The sequence below is a fragment of the Suncus etruscus genome, chromosome 4 (genome assembly GCF_024139225.1).
Source record: "Suncus etruscus isolate mSunEtr1 chromosome 4, mSunEtr1.pri.cur, whole genome shotgun sequence".
Classification (NCBI taxonomy): domain Eukaryota; kingdom Metazoa; phylum Chordata; class Mammalia; order Eulipotyphla; family Soricidae; genus Suncus; species Suncus etruscus.
Window position 1 is genome coordinate 56,610,978 of NC_064851.1, and position 22,321 is coordinate 56,633,298.

At 37.1% G+C, this 22,321-nt stretch overlaps 1 protein-coding gene and 1 non-coding gene across 2 annotated transcripts in view; both read right to left on the reverse strand.

Moving 5' to 3' along the window:
* Window positions 1–22,321, reverse strand: part of BCKDHB (branched chain keto acid dehydrogenase E1 subunit beta) — a 113,822-nt gene that overhangs the window by 25,905 nt on the left and 65,596 nt on the right. Inside the window, exon 9 of the mRNA XM_049772259.1 lies at window positions 19,644–19,730. Within this exon, the coding sequence (XP_049628216.1) occupies window positions 19,644–19,730 (87 nt within the window). The remainder of the gene's footprint in view (window positions 1–19,643; window positions 19,731–22,321) is intronic.
* Window positions 18,990–19,161, reverse strand: LOC126007690 (U1 spliceosomal RNA). Its single transcript, XR_007495189.1, has one exon. It is a non-coding gene; the product is annotated as a U1 spliceosomal RNA (small nuclear RNA).

Here is a 22,321-nt window from a genome sequence, read left to right on the forward strand (position 1 = left end):
AGGGGAGGGGAGGGGAGGGGAGAGGAGAGGAGAGGAGAGGAGAGGAGAGGAGAGGAGAGGAGAGGAGAGGAGAGGAGAGGAGAGGAGAGGAGAGGGAAAAGGAGAGGAGAGGGAAAAGGAAAGGAAAGGAAAGGGAAGGGAAGGGAAGGGAAGGGGAGGGGAGGGGAGGGGGAGGGGAGGGGAGGGGAGGGGAGGGGAGGGGAGGGGAGGGGAGGGGAGGGGAGGGGAGGGGAGGGGAGGGGAGGGAGGGAAGGGAAGGGAAGGGAAGGGAAGGGAAGGGAAGGGAAGGGAAGGGAAGGGAAGGGAAGGGAAGGGAAGGGAAGGGAAGGGAAGGGAAGGGAAGGGAAGGGAAGGGAAGGGAAGGGAAGGGAAGGGAAGGGAAGGGAAGGGAAGGGAAGGGAAGGAAAGGAAAGGAAAGGAAAGGAAAGGAATCAAGAAAGTAAGGGTGTGCAATAATTGATGACAAAGAGGTATACAATGACTGGATGCTCAGGCAAGGCCTTTTTTCAAGATGTCCTTGGACAACCCTTGGAAACATGGTTCTACCAGAAACATAGAAAGAGTATCTCCACTGAGCCACATAACTAGGGAGGCAGGAAGGTAGAAAATAACCTATAATTATCCTAAGGTGATGAAAAGACCAGTGGGATGCTGCATAGGGGAATATGAAAGTTGGCAGAGGGGTCCCCAAAAGGAGAGACAGCAAAGGTGTAGAAAAAATAGAGGCTCAGTGGACTATCTCCCTGGCAGGAAGACAATTTCAGGTGACTTTGAGCTAGTTGATATCTGCATTTTATAGCATATACTCGTGAGCAGCTATGGAGAATTCCAAGATGAGAAGTCACTGATGAGAAGTCAAGTATGGCTTAAAAAAAAAAAAAAACTGAAGTTGCAGATAAACTGAGATACAAAACAATTCAGGAGGGGTTAGAAAGATAGGACCATGTGTATGCAATTTGGAGAAAGTATTCATTTCATTTAGTAAAAACCTTTCCCTACCCTCCATTTTTTTTCTACCTTCATTTTTTGAGGTACCATGACTAACAATACTATTGACAGTCTCATATATCTACCATTCTAAATTTTTTTAAGGCTCTATACCAAAACGTCCACTTCTCAGGAGGTTAAGCAAGAAAAATAGGAGTTTTTCAGAACTGAAAGTACTTAACTATGATTTGTGACTAACTGGAATCCCTTCTTTGCTAGTACCCAACTATTTTTTGGCTTTTCATAATTTAATATATTTATTATCACACCATATACCTTAGTGATAATACCAATTTCCCATTTATTTACTATATGAATTTCCTCTCCCTATTTCTTTGCTCTGTGTATCAGTGATTATGTAATGTAAAAAGAAAGTTCAAACAAAAATTTAGCAATCTGCACAAATATCATATTTTAATAAATTTTCTTAGGCAAGGTAGGAATGGCAGATAGAAACAGATTTTGTATGCTTTATATACAGGTAGAACAGAGAAATCTGCCCTCCCATTGTGACTGATTTTTATTCACAAAGGCTCATTTCAATTGAGCAAACTATACTAGTCCCATCATAATTCTCCTAGTAAGCCACTTAGGATGTTACAATGTAATGTAAAAATGAAGGTAAAATACAACTTGAACTTTTCCTATGTCTCTAATTAGATAAAGTTCAAAGGGAGTTTTTGTTTTTACTTATAATTTATCTTCATTCTGAGTTATAAAAATCTGAGTGTTTATTATTTGGAGCTGTCATTTGAAATCCCTTGGTATAGACTAATTTCATAGGAAGTTTAAAGTAAATTCTAGTCATCTATTCACATTGTTAATAAAATGTCCCCCTTGTGAAATAATAATGGCAATACAACTTAGCTTTTCTGGGTTCAACTAAATATTGTACTAGAAAGCAGTAGACAGGTCCTTGCCCTTATTTGATATTAACTAGGTTAGTTTCAAGACACAGCAGCATCCACACTGTGACATACACTGAGCAGCATAAAACTGCAGGAGAACCAAGCCCAGGCACTGAAAGAATAAATGACTATCCTGGCTCCCTTTAATATAGTAGCTCTAGCATACTTTGTCATGTCATCTAGCAGTTGCTGCCTACACAGATGTTTCCTTCACATTTCACAGGATGTAAGAAAGGCAAGAAGCTTGAGGACTTAGTTTTTCTACATCAATCCATAACAGAAGCAACAAATTTTGAATTAAAAATAAATTGTTCTGAATTGTTGACAAAGCTTACACTCAGAAAGTTATAAATGGTCATTATACATAAAAGAGATGGGGGGGGGGGGAGAAAGAGAGAAACCAGAGCCAAAACAGAGAAACTTTAAGAAGATCAATCTGAGTAAACACAAATAGAATTACTTCATAGTAAGGAGATCAAAAGTCACTCAAGAGGTATTTGTATCAGAAAATATCTTTCTTTTTTTTTTTTGTTTTTTTTTTTGTTTTTTGTTTTTTTTGGGCCACACCCGTTAGATGCTCAGGGGTTACTCCTGGCTAAGCGCTCAGAAATTGCCCCTGGCTTGGGGGGACCATATGGGACACCGGAGGATCGAACCCTGGTCCTTTCCTTGGCTAGCGCTTGTAAGGCAGACACCTTACCTCTAGCGCCACCTCGCCGGCCCCAGAAAATATCTTTCTTTCTAAAAACAAAACCTATCAGAACAGAAAATAAAAATAAAAAAGAGTGAGATCTTATATTATATCAATGATGAGAATGCAAAATAGTGTCACTTGACTTCTCTCATAAAACTAAATGTGTGGGGGCCAGTGTGGTAGGTAGCACAGTGGTAGGGTATTTGATTTGCATGAGACTGACCCAGGACGTACTAGATCCCTGGCATCCCATATGGTCTCCCAAGCCTGGAGTGATTTCTGAGTACAGAGCCAGGAGTAACTCCTGAGCATGGCAATTGTGGCCCGAAAAAAAAAAAAAAAAAACAACAACAAAAAAATCTAAACATGTAATATATTATTATCAGACATCCTAACAATTGTTTGTTGGACAAATATACTAAAGAAATGAAACATATACACACAATCCCATGCTTGCAAGTATCTACAGTATTTATTTATAATAGCAAAAACTGTTGAAAACAAACATCCTTTAAAAAAGACTTGTTTTAAAAACCATGGAAATATTAATAAACCATGAAAAACAATGAAAAAATATGAATTACTGACTCATACAACAATCTATGTAGAGTTCAAGAGTGTTATGCTTAGTAAAAAATTTCAAGCCTAAAAGAATATTATAGAATTTCACTTACAAGAGTATTCTGAACATCACAAAGTATCGAGATAGCAGGCAAAAAATAATGTATTTTATGTTGTTAGTTTATTAATAAATACTAATGAAACTTTTTTTAAATACAGCAAAAGAAAATTTGTGAAAATTATTGTATCTCAGAATGAGCTCGTTAAGATTTTTTTCAGAAGGTTTATTAAGTTATTTCTTGCTAGTTGATCTTTCTGTTATTTATTTTGTTTTTCAACATTAGGTGACTTTGATTCTACACTGACATCTAAATTGGTATGTTCCTACTGGGATTATTGTATAGAAAATGTTGGTATTGTCTCAATATGCAACCGTGTATTCCAGGAATTCCAAGCTTTTTGGCTGATACTGTGTGTTTGTGGGGCATGATTTTGGCTGCCCAGGCCTCCCAGAAATAGGACAATGTGGATGGGAGCTCCCACAGTTGCTCTGACAAAGTCCTAATGTCAGCCCAAATACTGGCATACCTGCAGTTTTGATGGGTTAGACTTTTGCAGAAATCAGTGGTTAAGTGGTGAATTGGGTCATAGCAATTGTAGATGGTGGGTGCAGCAGGCAAGGCTTTGGCAGGGTATTAGCCCACTTCTCTTCTTGAGATTGCCCATTCTCAGCTGCAAGGCTGGTTTACCCATGTCTTTTCATGGCTTAGTATACATCTCTTTCAAAAAAAAATAGTGAATCTATGGAGCTAACTGATGTAGACATGGCCTCAAAAATATCTTTGTTGGGGCCAGTGAGGTGGCGTTAGCGGTAAGGTGTCTGCCTTGCAAGCGCTAGGCAAGGAAGGACTGTGGTTCGATCCCCCGGCGTCCCATATGGTCCCCCAAGCCAGGGGCAATTTCTGAGAGCTTAGCCAGGAGTAACCCCTGAGCATCAAACAAGTGTGGCCAAAACAAACAAACAAACAAACAAATATCTATATATATCTTTGTTTAAAAATATTTAAAAGACTATTTAATAAATAACTTTCTGACATATCTTTTTATGACAAAGCAAGCACCTATTAACCAAACTCTAATGAAGCATCAGTAAGGAGGTATCGGTGACTGTATACAAGTTACTTAGTATTCTGGGTGATTTTTTTTTCTCATTTGCAAAAATGACAAGTGCTTATGCCAGGGGTTTCTAAAAATTGAATGTTTTAATTTTAGCGAAACTCATCACAGGTAAATTCCAACTTATTGCTGTCAATAAGTTATTTGAACCTTTGAGTAAAACAATACAGAATGGGAGCTAGAGTGATAAAACAGGTACTAAGGTAAGGTGCCTGGTTTGGTCCCTGGCATCAATATGGTCCCTTGAGCACTGCCGGATGTCACTCCTGAGCACTTTTCCCTTACCAATGTATAATAAAGACGGAACTTCAAATTACAATCTTTGGCCTTGAATAGAATTATATTAAGTAAAGTAAATCAGAAGGGAAAAGACAATCAAATGGTTTTTATACTTTTGACATAAAAGAAAATATGTACCTCCTCTACCAGGCATCTGAAGTCATAACAGTTCCAAAATACCAAATAGTCTTGTTCTGGTTTTGGTTGACTTATTTGTTTTGGGTCACACACAGCAGTGTTCAGGGCTAGTTCCAGGCTCTACGATCAAGGATCTCTCTTGGCAGGGCTTCAGTGGTCATACGGGTGCTGAGTATCAAACCTGGTCTGCCACATGCAAGGCAAGCAACAGAAGAACCTTCTGTACTTTCACTTTCTTTTTTCCCCTCCCACCATTCTCCAATCTTCTGTACTTTCAATAACTCTGGCTTACCAATATAGTTTTGAAGGGGCTGAATTCCTAACACTAAAGAAATCTTTATCCATATGGTTGCTGATCTTGGAAAACTTCTCTGATCCTGGAATTCATCTTCTCATGGTCACTTTTCTTTGAATGTTCCCAAATCTTGACTCCCTTAGAATGAGTATTAAATCGTCAATAAAACTTCCTTTTGCTTTGCTGTGTGTCTTCTCCTTAAATTGCTTTCTGTAATGAAGGCAAGGATGTTGCCATGAGTAGAGGTTGAGACTACTTTCTCTTCCTAGAAATTACACACCCTCCTCTACAAGTCTGAGTCCAAAGATGAATTCCCAGTGTGGAGTAGATCCTAAATGGAATTAATGTTGTAGCGTGAAGCAGCACCTTAGTGTCAGCACCAATAAGTAGTGCCAACACACTTGATCAGTGCTGACCTCCCAAGGCAATCTCACTGACAACACATGTTTGCTTTTCTTTCCCCCATTTTCCCATATCAACTTTTCCCCATTTTAGGATCCTATCCAGGATCCCATACTACAATTAGTTCTCTTGCCTCATACCCTTGGATTTGCTTGGCTTCGAAAATTTCTTAGGCTTTCCTGTTTGTTTGTTTGTTTTTGTGATATTTTTAACAATATATTTAACAATGTATTCTGTAGAATATTCTTTAGCTCTCTAGTGATTCTCATAAAAGTTTTCTTTTTCTTTTTGTTTTGTTTTCCACTCATTTTTATTCTCAACTTTTAATTCCAAATTGGAAACAGATGATGAAAATCTCATAATTTAAACTTTCACAAACTAGTAAATGGTAGTCTCCCACAGCAATTAAAATATTATCATCACCATTAAACAGACCAACTCTGATGTCGATTATGTCTACACCAAAATAGTACCAAGACTAATGGCTAAAAGCTTTATCCACCCCTTTCTGCATGAACTATAGCTGCACAATGCCACATCCTATACACTCTGACAGAAAATGCCCCAGTTCTGTGACTAAACTAAAATGAGTAGCTAAATCCCTCCAAGTGACATGAGACCACAGGGCTGAAAACAATGGGTTTTCCTTGTGAAATGAGAATGAGGTGGCCCCCAAAATTACTTCATCAACAGAAAATCCAGTAGCCTCTGCCCACTACCACCATCTTCTCAGTAGTAAAATTTTTTCTACCAAGCCCCCACTCAACCTCCTAAAAAAAGTTGGTGCTGACCAACCATTATTTGCTAATGTTGGGAGAAAGGGATACTTATTTACTGTGTTTGCAAAGGTAGTCTAGACCAACCTTTAGGAAAACAATTGCTATATCATCCCCTATATAAACAGACTCTGACACCTAGGAAGGCAAAAAGTTTGAAAAGGCCCCAGCTATTTGAGGGAGGGTCTTTTCAAAGATGTCTGTATTAATTGCAAGATCTTTTCCAAAGCTGTCTGTACTGCAGAGAGGGCATTTGAAAAGTAGGACTCATAAGAAAGGACAATTGGAGAGTAATCTTTATCACAGACATTAGGGCCCTGAAAAGCCTTGGTTGCCTATCCATGAGACATTCAGAAAAAAGGAGATGTATAGTAAGTATTAATTGAGATATAACTTCAGCAAACATTCTAAAGATTACTCAGATTTAACATTTGCATAGAGTCAAGTAACCTTTAGTCTTACAAAATAATTATTACTCACTTTTCATAGAGCTTCTCAGATTACTCAGATTTATATAAACATACCTTATTAGGAACATTTGCATAGATTCAAGTATTCTTTATTTAGTGTTACAGAATAACTACTACTCTCAAATCTAGCTTTCCTGTTAGCCTATGTGCAGTCATATCAGGGGTTAATATTTCAAGCCCCAGTTCAGAATGTGTGAACTGGAATAAGGCCAAAACAATAAATAACACCAGCCTCTGGGAACTAACCTTGCTAGCTAAAACCTTCAGATAGCAAAAGCAGCTCAAGAGTGCAAAACTGCCCTACATCAGAAAATGCCTTGAACAATTTGCCCCTGTGCTTTTTTGGTAAATTAGTTTTGCCTGAAAATATGCCTTGCCAAGAAACTGAGTATAAGTATTTCACCTTTTGCTTTGAATAAATGGGACAAAGCTTGAACCCAACTTGACATTTTGGCCTCTGTGTCCTTTAGCCAACTTTGTGCAACCACCTTTCCAAGGGATCCTAGAAGATTCCTTAGTGTCAGGACTAATCAGTTCATAACAAACAATATAGATATTTCTTAAAACACTAGAAATTAAGCTTCCATAAGATTCAGAAATACCACTCTAGGTAATACCCTAGGAATTAAAAACACCACGCAGAAAACCCTCTGTACTCCTATGTTCACTGCAGCACTGTTTATAATAGCTTAAATCTGGAAACAACCCAAGTTCCAGAGAACAGGTGAGTGGCTAAAGAAATTGTGGAACATCTACACAATGGAATACTATGCAGCTGTTAGGAAAAATAAAGTCATGAAATTGGCTTACACATGAATGGATATAAAGATTATGCTGAATAAAATGGGTCATAGGAAGTGAAATAGACATAAAATAATCTCACTCACTTTTGGGATATAAAAAGAATTAAAGACAGAATGGTAATAATTTCCAAAGACAATTGAGATGAGGGTAGGTAGCTTTCCACAAAGTACAGTGAATGCAATTAATGTGACAATGATAGTTGGAACTGATAACTCAGGACAAGAACTGAGTGCTGAAAAGGGATATAATAACATGCATGGTACTTCTTCATTAATAATTATACAAACCACAATTTTGCTTTGTGTGTGTGAGAGAGAGAGACAGAGAGAGACAGAGAGAGAGAAAGAGGACGGAGAGAGAACATACCTAACCCCTGAGCAGCTGGTGGTGGGTGGATAAGAGGAAAACAGTGGCACTGATGGTGGGTAAAATGCACTGATGAAGGGTAGTGTACATTCTACAACAGGAACTCAATAATGAACAATTTTGAAACCACAGCACTTAAGTAATTATTTTTAAAAAGTTAAAAAAAAAAAAGAAAATAATGGTTGAGGGCCTGATAGTACAGTGGGTAGGGTATGCCTTGTACATGGCTAACCTAGGTTGATCCCTCACATTCCAAATGGTCCCCCTGGGCCTGCCAGGAGTGATTTCTGAGCAAGAGAAATCTCTGAGCACTGCCGGGTGTGGCCCAGAATAAAACAAAACATAATAAAAATGGCCTCCAATACTTCCCAGGTATTCCAGTTCTGGCTGATACCTATGATGCATTCTCTAAAATGAAAGTGGGTGAAACCATTTTAAATTGTATTACAAAGCAATAGTTATTAAAACAGCATGGTGTTGGAACAAAGACAGATCCTCAGATCAGTGGAACAGACTTAAATATTCAGGAATGTTCCCCCGGTATACAATCAACTAATCTTTAATAAAGGAGCAAGAAATCTAAAAGGGAGCAAGGAAAGCCTCTTAAACAAGTGGCATTGGCACAACTGGGTTAACCACTTGCAAAAAAGCAAATTCAGACCCCCCCCCCCCATCTAACACCATGCACAAAGGTCAAATCCAAATTAAAGACTTTGATATCAGGCCTGAAACCATATGTATATAGAACAACACGTAGATAAAAACACTCCATGACATTGAGACTAAAGGCATCTTCAAGGAGGAAATAGTACTCTCCAAAAAAATGGAAATAGAGATGATAAAAAAAAAGATGGGGCTATATTAAACTGAGAAGCTTCTACACCTCAAAAGAAATAGTACCTAGTATATAAAAGCCATCCACAGAATCGGAGAAAAAAATTCCCCCAATACCCATAAGGAGCTAATATTGAAAATATATAAGGTACTGAGAGAACTTAACAAGAAAAAATAACTAACCCCATCAAAAAATAAGGAGAAGAAATGAACAGAAACTTCCTCAAAAAAGAAATGCAAACAGTCAAAAGATACATTAAAAAAATGCTCCAGAAGGTAAGGCATTTGCCTTGCATGCAGAAGGATGGTGGTTCAAATCCCAGCATCCCATATGGTCCCCCGCACATGCTGGGGGCGATTTCTGAACATAGAAACAGGAGTGACACAAGCGCTGCTGGGTGTGACACAAAAACCAAAGAGAAAAGAAAAAATGCTCCACATCACTAAGCATCAGGGAGATGTAAATCAAAACAACAACTGAGGTACCATCTCACATCACAAAGACTGACACACATCACAAAGAACAAGAACAATCAGTACTGGCAGGGATGTGGAAAGAAAGGAACTCTCATTCACTGCTGGTGAAAATGCCATTTAGTCTACCTTTTATGGAAAACAATATGGATATTCCTCAAAAAACTCAAAATTGAGCTCCCATATGATCCAGTTAAACCACTCCCAAAGATATACCCTAGAAACACAAAAATACATTTCAAAAATCCCTTCCTCACACCCATATTTATTGCAGCGCTATTTACAATAGCCAGACTCTGGAAACAACCAAGATACCTTTAAACAGATGAATGGCTAAAGAAATGGTGGTACATATACATAATGGAATATTAATGTAGCCGTCAGGAGAGATGAAGTTTCCCTATACATAGATGTATGTACATGGAATCTATTATGCTGAGTGAAATAAGTCATAGGGAGAGAGAGAGATACAGAATAGTCTCATACATCTATGGGTTTTAAGAAAAATTAAGGACATAATTGTAATAATCCCCAGAGACAACAGAGATGAGGGCTGGAAGGACCAGCTCATAATATGAAGCTCAACACAAAGAGTAGTGGTGCAGTTAGGGAAATAACTACACTAACAACTAACATGACAATCTTAATGAATGAGAGAAGTAGAATGCCTACAGGCAAGGGTTGGAAAGGAGGGAGGAAGAGCATTGGTAGTGGGAATGTTGCACTGGTGAACAGGTATTCTGTTTATGACTGAAACCCAACTACAATCATGCTTGTAATCATGGTGCTTAAATAAAGATCTTATATGATAAATAAAAAAGTGGGGGAAATTTTTCACTTTCTTCATGAACTACTGAAGCCCAATGCCACTCCCTATAGCCTCTGACAGAAATGGCTCAGCTCTGTAATTTAACCTTATTAAATTGCCAAGCCACCAAATTTGTTTCAGATCTATAAATTCTAAACCACGTGACTGGATGACACCTCAATACTTAAAGCAGTGCTAGCTCAGTTGTATCACAGGAAACATAATGAAGAAATTTGCACAGTAATCTACCAACCTCAGTGAGCCTAAACAGTAACACAGAAGGCTCTGTTTGCACTCTTTCAGTGTGCCCTCACATTACCTGCCCCCCCCCCCAGATTATCTCAGTCTTATAGCCCTCTGAGACTCTGGTTAAATTATTCTGGAGGCCCTTATGTTTTGGTGGGCCTATGCAAACAAATGCCACTTTAATACCATTTTTTACTATGTTCCCTTGACTCCAATCCTTAAGAAAAACAAGCCACTAAAACTTTTGAGGTTAACTTAAACTAGTTAGCATGTGCATGGAACTAGAGAAATGTACTTTGCCCTCAATGTTTAAGGAGTTACATAAGTCTAATGTCTTTAGATTATATTGTGTGCTGCTAAGAAATAGCATGTACTACAACTGGGGATTTGAGGGACAAAGTAATTGTATTGTACATGGGTTCAGTTTTGTTTTTCTTAATGTTCTTTGGCTGAAAGTTCAAGGCTGGGATATCATTGATGGGACTACCGAGAATTCTGTTTATGGGTGACTGGGCTTCCACTGTAACTTTACCCTGTCCTCTTTCTTTGCATCTTTGTTGTCATAATTTAAAAAAATAAATAAATAAATAAATAAAATTATTCTGGAGGCATAGTTTAAAAAAAAAAAAACACTCTAGGATATTCTGATGTGTAGCCAGAATGGGAAGCCAGTACAAAGTAGACTAATAAATTTTTTCAGCAATTCTCTACAGTAAGCTGAAATGGTAGAGAAAATAGTCACCACATGAGAAATGATATTTTCCCAGTAATAATTCCATAATTGTGGAAAGAAAAGACATAAAACAGTCAGCATGTCAGCATGCAGAAAAGAGCTGGAGTATGAAAGTGAGTTATGGTTAAAGTGTGAACATTTTAAAGGGAAAATATGGCCTAAGAAAATATATGCTAGGAAATAGTGCCAGATAAAGAGGAGAAATCACAACACAATTTTTTCTTTCTACAGAATAGTTTGAAATAAGCCTAAATACTAAAATATAATGCACTTATTAAACTCTGAAATCCAATGAAATCCAACGTTTTCGAATCTTAAAATCTGTTTCTGTTGGTAGGTTGTGTGTTGTTGGAAGGTCTAAGCAGTTTCAGAAATAAAATTGACTATTCCAAAAACAGAATCAGAAGAGAGGGATCAGTGGCAGAACACTTGTCTTGTATGTGTGAAGCCCTACTTTCTTTTACTGGAGATACATCAATTTTTATTCATTCATAAGCAACATAAAGCTGCAAAAGGCACCATTAATAGGAAACAAACCAATAAGGCATTTTTGAAATTAAAACATCATTAATAATATAATCACAAATAAACTTAGCATATACATGAGGTAAACTCTAAGCATATGACACATGTTCTTGTTTAACTTCATGACTCTGTGAAAGGGAAAAGCCCTCATTTTAGAAATGTGGAAAGTGATCAACGATATAAGTCATTAGTCAGTTTGCATGTGGCAGAGAAAGTTGGAATAAACCATGCTCAATTACAGGCATTGTTAAAAATTGTTGTAAAAGCTGTTATTGATTTGTCAAAATTAATTTTAAAAGTTTCACAACCCACAGATATATTAAGCTGCATATATATGTGTATATATAAAATCAGTCAAGCTTATAAGACATACAGACAATTAAAAAAGAAATAACTGAAGGTAAAATTTTAACATAAGATGTAAAATTCAAAACAGTTACTCTGGAAACTCTCCATAAATGTTTATTTATTGATGAAGAATTGTAAGATTATACTATTTTGAATTCATTCTGTTTTTCAAGTTAAGAGACTTTCTTTTGAAATTATATGTCCCAACAACTCTGTTTTTTATTAACACACAACCACAAGTAACCAAGCCAAAGTCTCTTCAAATTAAAGATGACTGAGCAGACTCAATTCCTGATAAAGTCCATCATTCTTTAGCATGCATACACACACACACACACACACACACACACACACACACACACACACACACACACACACACACACATCTCAGACTCTCTTACACTGACTTTCAAAAAAAGTGACGTGGGGGCCGGAGAGATGGCATAGGTGTTTGCCTTCCATGCAGAAGGACGGTGGTTTGAATCCCGGCATCCCATATGGTCCCCTCTGCCTGCCAGTGGCTATTTCTGAGCATAGAGCCAGGAGTAACCCCTGAGCGCTGCCGGGTGTGACCCAAAAAAACAAAACAAAAAAGTGACTTTACTGTACATAAGGCAAAGTAATGACATTATTCTACATAATATATATTGAATTATTGGTCTACCTTAATCAATATTCACACTCTACCCTAGATTAATAATCCTAGATTATTAACCCTAGGATTATTAACCCTAGGGACTATTGGATTATTCCCTACTTGGTATTCTTCTCCCACCCTAGGATGTGTCCTGGTTCTTGTCCATAAAAGCTGGGGTCAGAGGAAGGCAAGTGCTCAATCTTGGTCTTCCTCCACTAAGCTGCTTTCCTTCTTAGGAGCAGAAGGCTTGTATGATGGTATTCCTGGCTTAAGTGTTAGATTTCCTAAACCTGTTCTTGTTTGTACCTTTTCACTGTGTGGATTTTTTTCCTGCATCGATGTTTGCTTCCAGATCCTCTTTGTGGAGCCTGGGGCTCTGATTATAAGTATATATCTATTTGCTGTTAAATACTATATACAGGAATGCCTCCACAATGAAACACAAATTGGGGTAACTCACCTCTTAAATCAGGTAAAATTCTATAAATCTATTCTCTCTAATACCCAACACATGACAGATTCATGCAAGTTTCCGGTTAAGTTTAATCTTTGCAAAAATAAATTTTGCATACAAAGTAAGAGAGCATAGTAATTTTAGGACCATATTTTCCTGCTGGAAATCTCAGATATAACTATTTATCTGTTATGAAATGTGAGTGCTGAGAAATAGGAAATCAAAAAAAAAAGGACTTTTAATTTTCTAATTACTACAAGATATTCTATGGCTCCCATCCAGGTAGCAGTTTGTCTCATAATCACTGAGATACATTACAGATAAAATATAGACAAATTTTGCTCTTCTAAAAGTTTCTTTGGATTCAGTAAGTTAGGGTTGCATTCATAAGAAAAGTAACATTTTGCCTTGGAGAGATAGTACAGTAAGTAGAACACTAACCCTGCAACTGGCCAAACAGTGTTCAATCCCTGGCATCCCAGATGACCCCTCAAGCAATGCCAGGATTCCTCAGTACAGAGCCAGGAATAAGCCCTGAGCTCTGGTAGGTGTGGTCCAACCACACCCAATTAAGCTTAAAAGAGAAATTATTAACTGACAAAAAGTCCTTAAATCATATTTTTTCATCAAGATGTCAACATAATATGAATAGCAACTGATCTATATGAATTATGTTACCATAAAAGTTCCAAGGATCAAAGATGCAGAATTTTCCAGGAAAAGTTCATTAGAATGGAAGAAGAGCCCATGTTATGAGTCAAATAAAAGGTATACACACTTTGTGATCTATCTCATCTGGCACAGTAAGTGGTACACATGGATAACTACTCAGATACTCAAGGCAGATTAATTGGCATAGATAAAAGTTGTCAGCTCTAAACAATACTGCTTAATTCGTTATTTTTTAAAATGTCATTCTTTATATAATGTAGGATTTTTTTAGAATGTATGGATGGAACATACCCAGTTAGCAAATAACCAAGATTTTGATTCTTACTTTTTTTTTCAAAGCACAGGGTAATGGTTTTGGGAAACAGCTCAATAGGCTGGAACACGCAGCAGCCTAAATTCAGTCATTATCCAGGGCTCTGCTGGCATCTAAGCACTTCTTTGGTGGACCCAGCAGGCCTCAGTGTCACATCACTAAACCCAAGTATTGAACTATCTGGCCCACATTACAATGGGTAAACCCTAAATACCCTAAGCACTGCTTGGGAATGGCCTTTCCTGAACCCATAAAAAATAAAGTGAAAATAAGATGAGAAAAAAATGTCATTGGGGCCAACAGGCTGGCTGAGAGAAACTTTTGCATGTGGGAGGCCTCGATTTGATCACTGGCACTGCATATTTCTCCAAATACTACTGGGGTCTAGGAGCAGTCCTCACATATTCCAGATATGACCCCCCTCAAAAAAAAAGGCAAAAAGTGTAGCACTTTCTACATAGACTGAAAGAAAGTACAAGCCTTTGGTTAGCAGATTTCCCTGATGTGCAGGCCATGTTATCTACTGCCCAGCCCAGCCACTTCTGGAGAATTAATATAAATACTTCAATATTTTAAGCTTACTTTGATAGAATAAAATATCCTGATAAATCTATTTTATTTAATATTTTATCACTTTAAAATATGCTTAAACATTCCACATGTTCCAATCAGGAAATATTTTATAAGGCCTATTTTTTTACTATCTTAAGTCTGTGTTCTCTCTTGAATCTGTATCTATTTCTCTTCAAGACTTTTACCACTGTGGAGAAAGCTACATTCTATCTTGAACTTTCATTTTTCTTTTTCTCTCCACTCACTCACATCTAAGTTAATTTTTCTCAATATAAACTATCTTGTTTGACCAATAAAAAAATCATTTTCCGGGGGCCGGGTGGTAGCGCTAAAGGTAAGGTGCCTGCCTTGCCTGCGCTAGCCTTGGACGGACCGCGGTTCGATCCCCCGGTGTCCCATATGGTCCCCCAAGCCAGGAGCAACTTCTGAGCACATAGCCAGGAGAAACCCCTGAGCATTACCAGGTGTGGCCCAAAAAAACAAACAAAAAAAAAAAATCATTTTCCTAAAATGTGAGACAAATAGTAAGTTGTATATAATTGTCATCTGACATTTTCATGACAGCTTCTAAAATAAAAATATGATCTATTTTCAGTGTTATCATCCATTCTTCATAAAATAAGTAGTCAATTACTAAATGCTTCATATTTATGTATAAGGGGGTCTCACTTTCAAAAGCAAAGTTTTTTTGCTTCCTATTCATATATTTTTATAACAGACTACTGCCTAATTTCAATGTATTCCACTGTAGAAATAGAGAATATAGGTTTTAAGAATCATAAACTATGGGGCCAGAGTGATAGTACAGCAGGCAGGGCATTTACCTTGCACTTGACCAGCTCGGGTTAGATCCCTGGCATCTTATATGGTCCCTGGAGCCTGCCAAGGGTAATTTCTGAGGGCAGAGCCAGGAGTACGCTCTGAGCCTTAAAATAAATGAACAGAAGATAGAAAAAAATACTCAAAATAAGCAAAAAGATGACATTTGACCACGGGGATAAATTCAAAAAGAACAACATAAGAATGAGTAGGGTTCAAGAGAAGAAGAAGAAAAACAAACAAACGAAGAAGCAACATCATTACTGAGAAGTTTTACAGATATGAAGAATGCATGTATCCACATCCTGAATGCTCAAAGAGTACCAGCTTAAAAAACGACCCCCCCCAAAAAAAGCACCATAAGGCACATCCAAGTACAATGATGTAAAACAGACATAATGGCTGAATGTAATTAAATCATAAAGGGAAATTACATGCAAAGAAGCATCCTTGAGATTCGCAGCAGATTTATCACAAGCTACTCTCCAGGCATGAAGGTGTAATTTATTTAAAAAAAAAATTACAATGAAATGAATGTCTCACCAATAATACTACACCCAGCCAGATCTTCATTTAAGTGTGAAAGAAGGATACACTGCTTCACAGATAGAAAACAGCTCAGTAACTGAACACCCCAAACCAATATTAAGAGAACTGGAGGGTCTACTTTAAGCAAGACAAATCCCCCAAACAAACAAAACTTCTATAAACACATGCAAAAAACACAGCTGAATAGTTAAATTAAGCACAGGCTCAAAGGCAAAGGTTGGAAAACAAACCTTTAAGCAAAAAAACTCCCTTACAACAGATGGGATGGGTTCATCTCCTGCGAGAGACAACCCCAACTTGGTCAGTTTGAAAATGTTGGTACATGGATTAGTTTTGTTCAGCTTTATTCCAACTGTGTGGTCTCGTCCTTCTATTCCAAATCCTAACTTTTGGGGACTCATTCAGGATGGAACAATAATAACTCAGTTGCCAACAAAGCTGCATAGGTTCCATGAACATACACCAAAATCCCTCTAGGTAGTTCTAGGTAGTTCTAGGTAGTTGAGCTCCAGGGAGGCCCAAAGGGAAGAAACCAGATCTGCCTTCCATGCAGAAGGACGGTGGTTCAAATCCCAGCATCCCATATGGTCCCCCGTGCCTGCCAGGGGCAATTTCTGAGTGTGGAGCCAGGAGTAACCCCTGAGTGCAGCCGGCTGTGACCCAAAAACCAAAACCAAAACCAAAAAAATAAAGATAAGTACTTGTAAAGTAATTGTAAAGCCAAGTACTTATATTTACTCTAAATATAACTCTAAAACTTCTTTTTTTGTTTTTGTTTTTGTTTTTGGGCCACACCTGGTAACGCTCAGGGGTTATTCCTGGCTATGCACTCAGAATTTGCTCCTGGCTTGGGAGACCATATGGGACGCTGGGGGATCGAACCCTGGTCTGACCTAGGCTAGCGCTGGCAAGGCATACACCTTACCTCTAGTGCCACCGTGACGGCCCCCATAAAACATTTTTGATGCAATATTATTTATCATCGTGTCATCTCTGGTTCTGAGATTTAACATAGTGTTTATTATTTTATTGTGTATGCAATATATAATTAGTTTTAGAATATTTAAATAATCTTTCTGATTCCTATTCAGTCTAAAATAAAATATATGTTCTATTGAAAGTTACCAATAGTTTTGGAGATAAAATTTTAAAAATGCACAATTTAGAAGAATAACTACAATCTCTAAGTCTGTTCTATTTGTTGTTCTTTCATACTTAAATGTTTTAATGATAAAACAACATATAGTTGAACATGTGGAAAATGAAATTAAGCTATCAGGACAATCACAATAATTTCAAATAGTTGTATAGACTATATACTATGAGTTGTAAAATTCCACTCTTTCAGCAGTTTTTTTGCCATAGACTTGAAATAGCTTATTGTTGGAATGGTGATTGCAGCTCCTCTTTCTGACAAATATTTTAAATTACTCAATAAATAAAATGCACAACAAATTCTAAAAATACCTGCTAAAATAAGCCTATATCTAATTTTAATTTATATAATAGAAACAAAAGTCAAATATTTGCTTTACTTAAAAATTGTTAAGAAACACAGAAAAGAAATAAAAGTAATATAGTTGTATTTGGTGCTATTAATTATGTATTACTTTGATCAAGTTTTAAACTATGCTGAAATTTATTTATGCTAATTAAAAATATATATTAATCCCACATAAAAAAATTTTTTTTTTTTTTTTTTTTTGGTTTTTGGGTCACACCTGGCAGTGCTCAGGGGTTATTCCTGGCTCCAGGCTCAGAAATTGCTCCTGGCAGGCACAGGGGACCATATGGGGCGCCGGGATTCGAACCGATGACCTCCTGCATGAAAGGCAAACGCCTTACCTCCATGCTATCTCTCCGGCCCCCACATAAAATATTTTGCTAGTTAAAATTATTGTTTACTGCTTAAAGGTTTTAAAACAAAAATATATTCATGCATCACAAATAATATTCTTAGAATTCTCAACTTCTATGCATTTTAACAATAAAAACATTTACTAATAACAAAGAAAAAGGTTAGAAAGGTATTCTAAATTTAAAAGAAATATAGCATACATTTGTAACGAGTGTTTCATTTTAAAAACAGGAAAAAATGGGGCTGGAGCAGTGGCGCTAGTGGTAAGGCATCCGCCTTGCAAGCACTAACCTAGGATAGACCACATTTTGATCCCCAGTGTCTCATATGGTCCCCCAAATCAGGAGCAATATCTGAGCACATAGCCAGGAGTAATCTCTGAGCATCACCGTATGTGGCCCAAAAACCAAAATAAAACAAACAATAAACAGGGAAAAATCACTAAAATAAACTCATCAATATTAAAGTTTTAAGTGAGACTCCATAATGAAGAAATGTAGGATTTTTTCCTGGTGCATGGATGCTAACTCAACATTTTTTAAATGTACTTGTATTGGGCCCGGAGAGATAGCACAGCGGTGTTTGCCTTGCAAGCAGCGGATCCAGGACCAAAGGTGGTTGGTTCGAATCCCGGTGTCCCATATGGTCCCCCATGCCTGCCAGGAGCTATTTCTGAGCAGACAGCCAGGAGTAACCCCTGAGCAACCCCGGGTGTGGCCCAAAAACAAACAAAAAAAATGTACTTGTATTAAATTATGTCTAAAATATTTCATATTATTAATGATATAACACAACTTACTTCTTTTTTTTAATATATAAAATCTTTGTTTCAGCACCATGATTACAAGCATGATTGTAGTTGAGTTTCAGTCATAAACAACACCACCACCCCTTCACCAGTGTAACATTCCCACCACCAATGCCCCTCCTCCCTCCCATTACTTCCATACTATGCTGAAGATGAGTTGTGAGAGAGCACAGCCTTGTCTTGTACCAGATTTTAGAATAAAGGCTTTTAGTTTATCTCCATTGAGAATAATTGTTGTCATGCTTGTATTGTGGATTTTTCTACATGTTGTGGTGGTGAACATTGGCTAAAAGATGAGCCCATCTGTGAAGAAAAGTGGAGTGGCTGCTTTCCTCTGGGTCCACCCTTGTGGGCCCGAAGCTCACCTCTGAAGAAGACAGGCCCTCAGGGAACAATGACAAGAGAGGAACTAAATCCTAGGCCACAGAACAGGAGAGAGGAGGCCCAAGAGGTCTGCTGTGTTTCAGGTCACACAGCAGAATAAAAAAAGTACATAACTTGTTTCTTTTTTTTCTTTTTTACCACAAATTATGCAGTCGAGTTTCCCACATTTGGGGAAATCGCAGGGGTCAGCACATCCGTAGTGCAATGGATAAGCCTCGCCCTGGGGAAACCACCTTCATGATCATGGTATCTCCCCTGCCAGGTAAGTATATAACTTGTTTCTTAAGCTAATAAAACCTTAGAATTATTTTAAATTATCTTAAATTAAGTTTATAAAAATTAATGGGTTTAAATTATTGACTTGACAAATTCATTTTTACAAGGTAAAAGCTGTGAAAATAAAATAGTTCAATTTTAAAATCAATTTCATAATAAGCTTGTTTCTCTTATTAAAACATAAAGTAAAAAATAAAAAATAAAAAAGTAAAAGTTCAAATTTAAAAGATTTTTCTTTTTCTGTATTCAAACAAAAATAACCAAACTATGGATTTTATTCCCATTCTAAATTTTCTTCCTTCTATACAAAAATTCTCACTTTTTGTAAATGTAAGAACTCTTTTCAGAAAGATGTATTTAGATTAATTGAAAGGAATAGAGTCAAATTAAACATGCAGTTTCAAAAGAGTATATATATTGTGACACCACTTTCAGTTATAAAAAAAGACATATGCAATTATATAAATGCTAATTACCTGAACTGTTGAACTGATCTCTGACGCAAAGCCACCTGTTAAGGGAGCTTCATGACTGATTAGCAGCCTCCCTGTTTTGATCACAGACTGAAAGAAAAAAGAAAAGCCTCATGTACAAAACAATATGTTTTTAAATATAGAATGTTTCTTTTTAGAAAAAGATAAACTATTTACTATCACTCCATGATACTAAAACTTGATGAATTCAACATTAAGACACATAAGTTACAATATTACAACTGGATACCCATTTGATTTTGCATTATCAAAGCATTTTCAATGAGATTTTTAAAGTAACAAAGTAACTGAAACTCCATATATATTACTATAAAGTATGCAGGAGGCATCAGGATTATTTCATTTCACATTTTCATATACCACATATAATTTTAATAATAATTTATTTATTTAAGCACCTTAGTTATAGAAATAATCATAGTTGGGTTTAAGTCATAGAACATATACCACTCTTCACCAGTGCAACTTTCCCACCACCAATGTCTCCCCATTTCCCTCCCACTCCCCACTCATTGTCTGTGGAACAGACATTCTGCTTCTCTCTCACTTTCTCTTTCCTTTCTAATATTGTGATTTGCACTATTGTTAATGAACGGGTGCCATGCATATCCCCTTTCAGCATCCAGTTCTTGTCCAGAGTGATCAGTTCCAACTATCATTGACATGGTAGTTAATAGTACAATTAGTGCTGTAACTGCACTCAGCACTCTTGGTGGCAAGCTTCATATCATGAACTGCTCATCCCATCCCTCATTTTTATTATCTCTGGATATTATTATCATACTGTCTTTTGTTTTTTTTTATATCCCAAAAATGAGTGACATTATTCTATATATTTCTCCCTGACTTATTTCACTCAGAATAATAATCTTCATATCCATCCATAAATAAGCAAATTTCATGACTTCACTTTTCCTAGTGGTTGCATAGTACTCCACTGTATAAATGTTAGCAGCTTTTCCTTACATACTCATCTGTTCTCAGGTACTTGGGCTATTTCAGGATTCTGGCTATTATAAATAGTGCTGCAAAGAGCACAAGAGGACAAAAGACATTTTGTATTGTGTTTTCCTGTTCCTGGGGTATATTCCTAGAAGTGGTACTGCTGGATCATAAGGAAGTTCAATTTCAGAAAACAAAGAAGAAATCAAAAGATTTCTGGAAACAAATAAGAATGTAGACACAAATTATCAGAATTTGGGGTACACAGGAAAAGTGGAAATAAGAGAAAAACTTACAGCTTTGGAAATATTCATCAGGCAGGGAGAAGGGACCTACATAAATAATTTAGTGGCACAGCTAAAAATTGGAAAATGATCAATAAAATGAACCAAAAGTAAACAAAAGGCAATAATAAAGTTTAGAACAGAAACTAATGAACTGAAAATACAATAAAACAACAGAAAAGATACAAAAACAAGAGTTGGTTCTTTAAAAAAATAAATAAGATCGATAAACCATAAGCAAGATTCACAAAGGAAGAGGACAAAAAGGAAGAGAAACCTAATATACTGAATTAGAAATGAAAAGAGGTACTGTTAAAAATGTCTTTCATTTTTCTTAAAACCCATAGATGAGTGAAACTTTTCTGCGTCTTTCTCTCTCCCTCTGACTTACTTCACTCAGCATAATAGATTCCATGTTCTTTAATTTGTTAGGCACCAAGACTGACCTCCTTCCCCAACAGATTCTGCCCTTTCACACACCCCTACAAAGCTCATTTTTACTCCTTAACTCTCCCATCCCCAACCATCAGTACCTCACATTTACTCTTTTTAACTTCAGTACTACACAGTTCTCATCACAGACCAAAGTCATGCATTGGATTTAACAACCCCCAACTATTTCAAAAGACATAAAATGGACACATATGTCTTTTGAATATTTTTTGTGTATTTTCTTTAACAGCTATAACTCTAAATATTCTTTTACCGTGACGATTCTATCCACTGTTTATCTTGTCTTCTCTTTGTGAGCTTTTCAATAAGGAATTTTGGTGGAAGAGTCCCCTCAGTTTAATGCTTATGATTGGACCATGTCATGGGGATTGTTGGACTTGTTCTTATGGCCCCCATATGCGCCGATAACGCCACGTGGCATTGTTCCTTCTTTGCATAGGCACATTAAAATGGGAAAATACTATACATACAAATAAGTTCTTATCTATTAGAGATCGGAATACACAAATCTCGTAGTGTAATGGGGCCTTACACCCTGAACATTGATATAATGACCTGACACAGGCCTCAGAAGAATGGGCATCCTCCATTCATTCCTGAACCAGGGAAGGTATCTACGAAACATCCAAGGTTTTTTATAACAACACCTGGAAACAATCCTCCTCCAGGAAGACACTACTACTCTTCTGACATCGACCTGCTCAAAAGAGACTTCCCTTAACACTAAGAAGACCTGACAACAACAACGACCTGCTTACAGGACAGGGTTCTCTGCATTGCCCTTTAATTGTGAGGTGAAATGAGAGGACGCTCTGCACATTCCTGACTGCAATATAGGATATGCAGATTCCAGGATCTTTAATACAGAAACATGATACCATGCAGTTGGAGTTGGAGAGATGACTACACTGAAAACTATCATAACAATGTGAATGAATGAGGAAAGTAGAAAGCCTGTCTTGAGTATAGGTGTGGGGGGTG